Here is a 12181-nt window from a genome sequence, read left to right as displayed (position 1 = left end):
AAAGGTTTTTAAGATGAAGCTTTCTAGTTTCCTTGCTGTGCAGGCAAAACAGGCAACTTATTTAGGAGATAACACCCCATAAAAATATGCCATGAAATTATTAAGGGTAGCTTCATTTTACTCTGATCAGGCTAATTAAATGCCACTCAGACTTCATTGCAGTAAATAAATATCATGTCTGGTTGCTTTCTAGTATTCAAGATAAGCCCATATTGTTGCCAACTGGATTAAAAAATTGATAAATGTCTTTTGTGGACTTTAATGTCTCTGGCAAATTGCAACTTGTAGTTAAGGGTGCATATATGTTTTCAAAATCCCCATTTTAATTCCACTGTTACACTTACTGTGTGGCCCCCAGTCCAATACATCCAGCTTCTCAGACTGTCAGAATATCCAAGGCTACAGCATTTAGTTCTAAACAGCTATCTCAACACCATTATTTCTAAGTAACTATTCAAATTGCTGTTTTAGTAGTCTTAGTAGATGCTATGCAAAATGCCAGAATCATTAAAACAGTTACCAGTTACCCAGAAATCTGAACACAATAATCTACACATATTTGATTACTAGTATATACATACCTATGCATGGAAGTCATCCTCGACAGTTCCTGTGTACTGCTCCACAGTGCCCTGATGACTTGAGTATAGCAGAACACCATCACTATGGTAGGCAGTAGGAACATCAGCGTAAACTGGTAGAACACAAAGGCCACCTTCTCACCATAGTTCAGGGCTTCATTGTCATGACAGGAGTGCATGATGAATTTGGTCTCATTCTCAAAGTATTTGTCCTTTGTGATGCCCTAAAAACATGATAAAACTTTTTTGAAGATTTGTCTCTCAAGTAAAAGAGAAAAAACATGGTTGAAACTGCACTTATATTCCTTGTATTTTTATATTTTACTTTTATATATTATTTCTAGACAATGGTGTCTTTTCATAATGATCAAGGTGACAAGACAGTCAATGAAACATAAAAATATAAAAATACTGATATCCTGAAGTACATTGCCAGTATTTAAGCAATAGATTGAAACCAATTTTATTACCGACTAGAAAGCAAAACTGGCAAATATACAGATATTTGACAGAAAAAACAATAACCTTTGAAAGAAACCTCCCTTCTTTACCAAACAAAGCTATGCATCTATTTGGAATTAAACAAAATACGTATGGTTTGGCACTTATGAGGTGAATGTCACTAAAATACATGCAACAAGATAAAAAATTTGATAACTTTTGTAAAAATAATTAAATCATGTTGATTCTTATAATGAAATTGTCTTTTTACCAAACAAACCAGTCAGTAAAAAAATTTGATTTGTCATTTATAGGGGGAATAACATGTCTGCCGGTGATGGTGGCAGCACTGGTGATGACACAGCAGACGACACATCAGTATGTATACAGACACATACACTGTCTGTATAAAAAAAAAATCCAACTTGTTTCCACATTAAACATGCTTTGGCTATCATAAATACCTAACCCAGCACTGCATAGCAGGTAAATGCACTAGTTAACTGAAACCCTGAAGGTAAAATAAACCCAATACTCCAGAATTAATTAACTCTATGCACCTGCTTGGAATACATGGTGATAAGAGAGGACAGAGTTGGGAATCTCAAATTTTCATTCTTGAATAAAAATATTTTTAAAAAAATTCCTTACTTATCTGCAACACCAATTTGTTCCCTTCTTGAGCATTTAGGACAATTTTGAGAAGTATTTTTGGGTTTTGGGAGTATTTAAAATCATTTGAATAAAAAAGACATTGTCTCAAACTGGGCCTTGAACAAAAAGGCACAGCAAGTCATAATCATTTTTTCCTACTAATGAGAATTGTATCAAGCAATGTCACTCTACTTACAATAAAGATCACTTCCAGCAAGTTTTTGTCTATAATCTGTCATATAAATTCCTAATGCTGATAATATTCATTTATGGGCACAAAATTTATGGTATTAAAAAGACCTGATCTCAGACATATTCCAATTCATTCAGCTGCATATCTATAGCTTGAACAATCCTTTATTACTATTCTGTGGCTTCAAACGGTTTTCTGTTGACAGATATGACAGAATGTATAATGAAATTTCATATATTTTTTCTCACAGGCCACTGACACAAAATAGCAATTTTACAATGCAAGTTATATAGTCTTCATGTCATGAAGCTGAAGTCTGATTGCAATCAGCCTGTCCCACACAGTGTCTTTCTTTCAAGATTCTATAAATAGTCAACACAAGTTTTATTTTTACTCATTTATTTTAAACTGACCAGCAATTGGCTTTACAAACTGATTGTTTGTGCACAGCATGAGTTTGTAAAGAGCTATCACATCAGTTTCACTTTAATTTTATTTGAAAGAAATAGACTTGGAGTGACATTTTGCATAGCATCTGCTGAGACTGCTAAAAGAGCGATTTAGATAGCTGCTTAAAAATAATGGTGTGCATGGCTTAATTAACTGATGACAGTTTTAAGTTTTGCTGCCAATATCTAGATGGAGTCAGATTGGATTGCTTAAAATGCAATTTAGATTGCTCTTTCAAAAAAAGTAATAGTGCAGAATAATATCGAACCATATCTTTATTGAATGAACTCCTTATCTCAACATGAATATAGTGTGTCTTCGCTTTTTCCCACTACTGAACTTAAGAAAAAATGTTTCTTTGGGGGGAACTTAATATTACGATCACTTCTACAACCATGATCTGTTGTACTGTGTGGGTGAGTGTGTAGGTGAGACCTACATGTGTATATTTTCAAGGTGGAAACCATCATCATTACTTCAGATTTATAAAAGAGACATTAAGTATTTTGCTTGAAGTCTCTAATCTACAGTATGATGAATTACAAATTGGAGGGGCAGATTTCAAACATCAAAAGCACCTGAGCAGGTGTGTTTTGCATCCTCTGTACATGGTTTACAAATATAGCACTTAATAAGGTTCATAAAATCATTCACAGATGTTTTCTGAATAACCATCTCTCACTAACATATTTTTGAATATACGTATATAATTTTGATTTTAAAACATTTTTGCATACATAATTTTAATCCCTATTTCTATTTCATATTATTGGCCAATTCTATCCCCTGCTTTTACATGTAGTAGAGAGTTTGCAGAGTGTTTGGGGTTTGTAAAATGCATTCAGTTGCTTTGAAACATTTGGGTGTTGTAGTTTTCTCACAAATTGATCAAATGTCAAGGAGCCCTTTCACATCGAGTTTGAGAAAATGACAAATTAATAGCGTAGCTATTACGTAAAAGAGTCACCTCAATAAAGCTCTGGTGCCCTCACATGGCTATGCAGTTTATTTTACCTTCATTCAATTCTGATTGGCACATTGCATTTTGGGGCTTGTGAATGGTAGTAAAACAACTGGTTGTTTAATTACATATTAGGAACATACTGCTTCGATACAGAAACAGGCCTCATAAACAATAAATGTTGTTTGTGACTTTCTGATTGGTGTCACCAAATTGATGCTGAAACTGAGATTTCATTTTATTACTGATACCGCCAGACAAGCAAACTGTTGAACAATCTGGGGATATTTGAAAAGATCTAAGGCATAATGGGTAATATGGTGCCCCATCGTGATCTACATGTAGCTGTCTAGTGGCATTAACTGGACAGACCACTCACAGGTTATTAGTTAAATCATCACATATTTTCATATAACATCTGGACATGCAGTATGTGCTTCAGAACTGGTTTTGGATTGTACTGCCCTTTGTAATGGAACATCAGGGAGGTTAAAACTAGGTAGTGATACTTGAAGGCTATCAGGTGCAAAAATCTGATCCATCTCACTGTTAAGTTATCAATGATGAACATTAAAACATCATCAGGAAAATTTTTGTAGACAGAAATAGCATGTCAGTAGGAGTTTTGCATCACTCTGTGGAAAAAAGATGAAGGAGATGTTGGGGTGGGAGGAGAAGGACACAGGTAGAGAGACAAAGTGGCATCAACTCTCTTTACAAATTTCAAAGATATTTGTTAAAATGGATCAACCTACAGATATAATTGGCTAAAAACACCACACAAAAAATAAATTGCAGAATAAATAAATAAATAAATAAATAAATAAATAAATAAATAAATAAATAAATAAAATTTAATGTTGTAGGAAAGAATGTAGCTAGGCAAAGCCACTGGAAAAAGGATAATAAGAAACTTATACTCACAGCAATATGAAACATTGGTGCTGACAGCACTGCTGACACCAACCAGACAGCAATAACAATCTTCTTGATACTGCCCATGGTGAATAAGTACCGTGCCTTCATGGGGTGAACAATCACAACATACCTGAAAGCAGTAATGAAAATTCTTGAATAAAGGCCTCAGCCATCAGTCTTTTGCAATTATTAGCAGTGCTATTTCATTTTTTTTTCTTGTCTTTTTTTAAATAAGGATGTAATGGATCAATGACTTCAGTACAGGTTATATCAGAGAAAATAGGAAGATTTAAGATAGTGAACATCACTTATACTTGAACAAACTTTAAATAAATCCCCTCTTGTTTTAAAAACTTAACCAAACCAACATTCTTTTATTTTCATTAACATCTTATAGAATGATGCAATCTAAAAGGTTGCATTGTCAATAGAAATCATAAATTTGGGTAACTCCTCATAAAAGCAAAACAATCTATGGCTCCATTTTATTAATCATGTACAGAAAGGCAGACAAGATACATGTACATCCACGTTGAAAGTGATGCCAGTCAAGTGGTTCTACAGATTCTAGCAGTGACGTTGGAAAATTAACTGATTATCATTGATAATGGTTCATGTAAATCAAACACCATTCAGTACAATTGTATCAATTAATTATGATCAGACAAAGAATTGCAGTCATCACTGTCTGAACTCAGACTTGATAGTGTCAGCAGCTTGCATCGATTGGTCCCATTTGTAAATTTGGCACATAATTTACAACTTATTTGAGTAGTCTATCATTTGGTGCCACATTTGGTAGTCCATTGATTAGGTTACAGTCTGGGTTCCGGCCACAATACTTGTTTCTTGACACTTCTAACCTGTCACTGAGGGAGGGGGAGATACATTTGTACAAGTATCTATAAAGAATTTGAAACTTGGAAGTGGATGAACCAAAAAGCCATCATCGGTTTACTGAACCTGGGAACAACTTTTGATATCATTAAAATGACCAAAGGTCCTTAGAGTGAACACATGTACCACAGAGGCTGCCATGATTATCCAAATATAAAAATCAACTGAAACTTTTGCAAACCAGTTGGAGTTGTAATCTGCTGCACTAAATTACTAATATTAGCAACCAAAAGATTTTTCTAGAAAAAGCGGCCAATCTATTACCATGCTAGAGGTAACTAGTGGGAGTCTTCAATTCATATACTTAACAACCATCAGTCAAGATCAAAAAACTAATAGATCAAGTGAGGTGATAACCTGTGGGAGAAAAATGCAATAGCCAACACAATATTACTCCTGTGATTCACTATTCACCGTGTTTTGGTATTCTTGACTCACACATTTTTTTCTTGCCAATGAATGGATGAACACCTTTATGGCTAAGGAAAATAAAGTGTACTTTTTGACGCATTGTCATTGGATTTATAATCATAATGTTGGTTCTCTTGAAGAAATTTAGCTCTCTAGCTGAAAAAAATGTAGGCTATTGGAGATCCATTATTTACACATATATTTTATTCTGATTTTTTTTTAAATATGTTATTAACGGCGCATTTTCAATTAAACATTTTTTTTACTTTTTTGTTTTAAGGCATAACACAAAGAGGATCTCATCTTGCCATACTTAGGCATATAAAGTATTCAATATAAAGATTGCAAGATAAGATATGATCATATCAACTGAATCCCTACATGTAATAAAGATGGTTTTCCTATTTTGCTATTTTTTTCCTTTTCTTTGTGTGTGTGTGTGTGTGTGTGTGTGTGTGCGTGTGACATTTTCTTGTACCCTAGATCTTTTGATGTTCCCGTAATGAAATCATGAAATCACTTGCTTGCTAAAATTACTGTCATATTTCTAAAAGATATATCCCAACAAATGACAAATTATACTTTCAAACTGTAATTTGGTAAACATTTGGGAGTGTATGGTTACGGGATCAGATGCTTGACTTAATCAATAGCACAAAAAATTGCTTTGGCAGAGATTATGATTAATGTTACACTTGACAGCAGAGTTTCTGACAGTTCATTCTTAAGATCATATTCAAATCAAGGACAAAAAGATGTTGACAGACTTCCAATAATCATTAGTCTTTGGTTTATAGAAGTTTTCAAAAACATTTTTCCTTTACTCACTTTTTTTCTTGGTTAAAATAAAAGAATGATAGTCTGCAACTGATGTGTCTAACTCAGAGAACTGTACATAATTCATACAAGCACATTTCCTATTTGTTTTTCTATAAAATCTCTTATAATCCATATAAACACATACTGGTACATAAGATAACAAATAGTTAATGAAATGTTAATTTTTTAAGTCTCCTTAATTATCTATAGACATATCTATACAATAAAAAAATATAGAAAGAGACTCATGAAATTCAAAGATTCATTGTACTTCTAAACAAAAACTGAATTAAAAAAAAACAAAAAAACTTACCTCTCTACGCTTACAGCTGTGAGGTTGAATATGGACAGGACAGCTGCCAGCATTTCAACAAATCCAGAAAATTTACACAGAAATGAATCCTGCCATGATCCTATTAGAAACCTCACTATACGGTATGGCACACAAACCAGCAGAAATAAGAGGTCTGCAATTGCCAAACTGGCCAAGAAGGTTGTTGCCACAGAACTGTTTTTCTGGTCTCCAAGCATGGCAAAAACTACCATACTATTTCCAATGAGACCTAAAACAAAAGTTACAGCATACACAGTGACAGTTGGAACAAAGTTTGCATCTGTCAACCATGGCTTCATCAAGCTTTCGATATTGGGATAGTACACCCACCCATCACTCTCTAGTTTCTCTGCCAGTGTCATGTTCTGTTTGATATCCATTGTAATATTTGTGAGTAAACTCATTTTTCCACCTCAAATCACTTTGAAATATTTCATAATGTTTCCTTTTTCAAGCGTCAAGAAAACAAATGAGAAAAAGATCCCAAAAGCTAAATCAGAACATCTGAAATCTCCTGGGATTACTTCACCTTGTATGTTCTAATTGCAACACAGATAATGCCCCACTATACAGGTCTTTCAGGTCTTTAGGCTCATACATGCACTTCTAAGAAATGAATAGAAGGTCTTGGAAAATTGGCCCAGCTTTTGTATTCATATCTCCCAAGACAGTCGCCGCTGACTGCAAATCATTGGTTGCTGTCCTCATTATGGAATCAACTTGCCTTCTTATTCAGCAACCTATCAGGTGCTGTAAACCCTTTTCACTTAACTATTTAAAGATCAGCTTTCCTTTGCAGAAGCAATCAGGATATGAACAAGGTTTCCAAAGACTGCACTCTTCTTTTGATTAGGGTAATGAAAGTTTTCAAAGGTCCTGTTATCTTTTTCAGCAACAATCAGAGCAGCAAAAGTCTCCAAAGATCCAGAATTCCTTTTTAGATTCTCAGAGTTGATTCATTTTTCTCACATCTGTGGTTTACACTAAACTTCACTACACTTCACCACCACAAATTGTCCATTCAGTTGGTTGTTTATGGCTGATTTCCCTCTCTTTCCTCTCTCTCTTTAAGAATGAATGAACACACCTACCACTTCATTGGCAACTAATCAAATGTGGCAATCCTTGGGTCATAAAACTACTGGCTTGCTGCACTTCAGGATGGAGTCCCTGAAATCAATGGGCAACAGTGGTTAAAAAAATTCCTTTTTGAAAAATAAATATAACTTTAAGGTTAGACAATCCTTAAATGAAATACTTAATTAGCATTCATTTAACTCATTATTTTATCTTATCTCAAAAGAACTACAAGTTCAGTTTCATCTTTATGTATCTATTGCTAGAATCTTAGAAGTTAAAACATATAGTCAGACATTTCAAACTTGTTTGAATTTGATTCATGCGAAAGTATTAGAAAAGTAATTTGCTTTAAGATTATGCTTAAAGCATTTTGCAAAATTATATGTCTGTAACAATCTGATATGAATTAGAACGTTTTGCTTCATTACTTCCTTAAATGTGTGCTTCCCAATAGTCTAAAAGGGTTACTTTTATTAATTATTAGCTGAAGGTTCATGCCACACTGTCATGTTAAGGTTTATAAGCCAGTGCAGAAATATGTGTATGGAGACTCACGGATCTTTAGATTCAATGGCATTATTGCTATAAGAGAATCAAAACAGTTTCTACATTTAGCATCAATTTTGTTTAGTCAAAATGTCTTTTTAATTACATTTCAAACCAATGAGTCTTCAAAGCAATAGACCTTTGAACCAATGGACAATCAGACTTATTTACCTTTGGTCTGTGAGGACCCATACTTAGCTACTGCTGTGAAAAGCTGTGATATAAAAGTCATCTTGCCAATCAAAATTTTCCTTCTTTTGAAATTTATGTCCCCAAATGAAGCTTTCTTGGCATGTGCCTCAGATAAATCCAAGTCAATAATGGTTTTTGAGGCACTTACTGCACACACAGGGATCAGTGGTGATAGAAAATGAAATTCTTAAGCACATCTCAGTAGTTTGCCTGCTTAGTCAAAACTAAAGGCCAGTTTACACTTGCCTATCTGGCTCCACCTTCTTGCAAACCTTTACAACGTTTGGTATAGAACATGATGTTAGATACTGTTTACACCAAACTGAGTGAGAGCATTATGAAAAAGAGACAAAAATTAAAGTTGATCATATACTATTTATATTAACATTTGTATGATGTGCCCCAGGGATTCAATTGAAGAGTTTTCCTATGTCATATGTGTTTAAATCAGGAAACTACATGTACACATATGAAGAATGAAGTTTCCGATGCCAACAGTAACTTTCTTTAACAGCAAAGAGGTATTGTTTATAATTTATTATAGCCAGAAAAATTATTAGATTTTGACAAAAAATAAAAATATTTGATAATATGAAGAGCTGGCAAACCTGGCTAGAGGATAAGTACTATTTTGAACTGAATGTCAAAATTGTGTACTCACAAGGTGACTCCTCAGTGTTTTCCCACACCATAATTATTAAGCAGATTAAATTATATTTTCATTTTCCTCAGATATCGTTAAGAACTGCACTGGTAAGTGTCTTCATCAGAGTTAGAATTTAAAAACAAGAGATTGAACTGGTTGTATGATCAACCTGATTATGATTCAGCTCTTCAACACCACTCAAATATTTAAAATGTTATTTCAATATATAATAACTATCTTTAAATACAAAAGTAAATTATGCAGGATTTAATCATAGAGGTACCTAAAATAAAAACGCTTTTTTGTGATTTCATGTCAATCTGACTTAACTGCATTCCATTCAAAGTATCACCTACCTAGCAATTTCCTACAAAATTGCACACTTCTTGGAGCAGAATGGCACAATACAGTAATCAATCCTAAGCAATAGTATGTGGATTGACAACCTGCGTCAGTTTTATCTGCACTTCTGTAGACAGTGCGGGTACATGTAGTAGTTTTGCAGTGAAAGTTTGAGCATGTAGCCACTGGTCAGGCTATTTATTTTCACTCTCAAATGAAATCATGAATAATTAGAAAAGCACTCAGATAATGCAGACGTCTGTCAACACTGCTCATTATCATCAATCAGTCAATCATTCAATTAATTGATTAGTGGATCACCACCAAGAGATTATGCTTGGTAAGCCCATTTCTGACCTATCCTGTAAATTTCATCAAAATCTATCCACAAATTTTTGCATAATGTTGGTGACAGGCAAGCACCATAAAATGAAAGTGATCTTTTCTCTGTCTGTTAAGTTACACAAGTTAAAACTTATTATATGAAGGGGACATATTCTGTTATGTTCAGTTATATACCATACTCATCCTAATGGAAAGTCTGATATCAAATACACCACAGACAATTCCTCTTTCACAACCTTCAAGACGTAAAAATTTTCCATAACTTTAGTAATGTAGTACATGATTAGTATATGACGAGTTAAATAGTATATGATCAGGCTGGTTCTACAAAAACCAGGTGCATTTTAATCCTGAATGGGGCCGTAGCAAAAGTCTGAAGGTTCAATAGTCCGAAGGTTAATTGGATACACCTTCGAAATATCGAGAAGCCCCCTCCTGAATCACTTCTGTGAGTTTGAGAATAATAAGGTATACCATTTCTTTATACGATGTTTATTAGTAAACAAGGCAGCAAAGCTGTCAAATGTACAGACAAAAAGAAAGAAAAGTAATCCAATCAAACTGTTTGCCAATTTGAGCTGAATGTCAATCAGTCTTTTAAGTTACAAAATCATAAGTAGCATTTAGAGCATTTGTAGTGGCAGTACACAAAATATTTTTTATCAATTTTGATGCAATGTTGCATAATGCTTAACAGCTTATAATCACCATCAATTTAAAACTGTGCACTGCAGGTAACATAGATATTTAGAGAATGTGACCAGCAAAGGCCTCCATGCCCTTGGACATTCAGAGTCACGCCTTAAAAATGCCAATATGTACACAAGTACTGAAATGTGTTATTTTCACTTTCAACACTAATTACACTAATTACATAATACACAACAACCAATTTACTTTCACTTTTAAATGATCATATAAAAATTGTTAAGATGGAGAAAATATCAATTGAACAATTTTAAGGGTCCAATTTGCTCCATTCTGAGATTCTGAACATAATGAGGGATTGAATCTGACAAACTGCACTGATGTGAGTTTATTTCTATTTTTGACACTCTTACACAATACACAATAACATATTTACAATCATTTTTACATATAAAAATTGTTAAGATAGAGAAAATGTCAAAGAACACTTTAACGCATATTTTAATATGTTAAAACATGCCTAAGAATTGAATCTGAGGAAAACCCACTTATATACAAATAACAGCTTAACTTCAGTAAATGTAAACTAATCAAGCTAATTTTTTAACTTGACCTATATATCAGACCTTATAACACTAAAAGTGGATGGGGACGACGACGGGATTGACAAACACAGGTGACAGTTTTATGTACAGACATATGGGTCTGTGTCTGTGTCTGTGTCTGTACATAAAAATCCAGAAAAGTGCATGGTGACAGCAAGCCAGTGGCAATAGCAAAATCAGATGCAGGTGATGGTTGCAGTATGTCCAGACCAATATCTGACTGTCTATAAATATAGCAACAACAGGCTCAAATTCAATAAGTTGGCGCCCACTTCTTTTGCTCATAATCTAATGTTATTACATGAATAAGAAGACAGAATATAGAAACTTCTTTAATTAATGCCTGCTGACTCTTTGCCATAAACAAAATTATATCAGGAAGCTGCGCCCTTAAGCAAGCCATATTTTGCATTAAACAATATTGAACTTTTGATAAAACCAAAGGCATCTGAAATAATGCTGGTAAAACCAAGATTGGATTTTAAAAACGGTCACACAAAATAAAAAGTAATTAGGTATATCCACTCAAAGTTTTAAAAAATTTGATTTTATCATTAGAGTCAGCAGATTGAAAGATAGGTGGTAACCAATCTACCTCATATTATTACATGTAAATGTGAAACAAATCTTAATAACATATAATCTTTTACAAATGTCCATAATAACATGTGGCAAATACCAATTATTCTTCACAAGTAACAAATCAATTTCTAATTTATCTGCCAAATTCCCTATCCTAGAACACCTTCCACCAGTAAACACCAGCACCTCCATTGATCAGTAAGCTGTTATTGATTGAATTAGCTGTGTACAGTTGTTTACCAATTTAAGTAGAAGAAAATTATCTGTTTTATGCATTGGGGTTTTGGCACTTGCAGTATCCTTGAAAGATTAAGCTTTTACAGTGGGATTTTTAGCTATGTTTTTAGGCTTTTATTTAAGAAATAATGTCTTAATGTAAATGATATAGAAAACTGTCAAAGCCTATAAAAGTTGAGTACTAATATTCTGCTATGAAATAACCATAATTCACAGAAATATTGTATTATTAGAAGAAAACTGGTGTTTAAATCAAGTTGTCCTTTAATTCAACCTTCCAAAATATATCTATACATATT

At 33.5% G+C, this 12181-nt stretch overlaps 1 protein-coding gene across 10 annotated transcripts in view; it reads right to left on the bottom strand.

Annotated features, from left to right (window-relative positions):
* Nucleotides 1-12181, bottom strand: part of LOC106163240 (QRFP-like peptide receptor) — a 54659-nt gene that overhangs the window by 8424 nt on the left and 34054 nt on the right. For 7 of the 10 annotated variants that reach the window (XM_086999436.1, XM_086999434.1, XM_013540774.2 and 4 more), the window contains exons 2-4: nucleotides 6639-7829; nucleotides 4205-4328; nucleotides 582-805 (exon numbers count right to left, since the gene is read on the bottom strand). In XM_086999436.1, coding sequence (XP_086855562.1) covers nucleotides 582-805; nucleotides 4205-4328; nucleotides 6639-7063 — 773 coding nt within the window. In that variant the 5' untranslated portion in view covers nucleotides 7064-7829. Of the gene's footprint in view, nucleotides 1-581; nucleotides 806-4204; nucleotides 4329-6638; nucleotides 7830-9138; nucleotides 10356-12181 lie in introns of those variants that run through there. The other 3 variants (XM_086999438.1, XM_086999437.1, XM_013540772.2) reach the window with 2 other exon arrangements.

Source organism: Lingula anatina, chromosome 1 (genome assembly GCF_051362555.1).
Source record: "Lingula anatina isolate TDL-2025a chromosome 1, LinAna3.0, whole genome shotgun sequence".
In the NCBI taxonomy this organism is placed as follows: Eukaryota; Metazoa; Brachiopoda; class Lingulata; order Lingulida; family Lingulidae; genus Lingula; species Lingula anatina.
The sequence above is the reverse complement of the archived record's forward strand: the minus strand, read 5'-3'. Positions and strand labels throughout refer to the sequence as shown.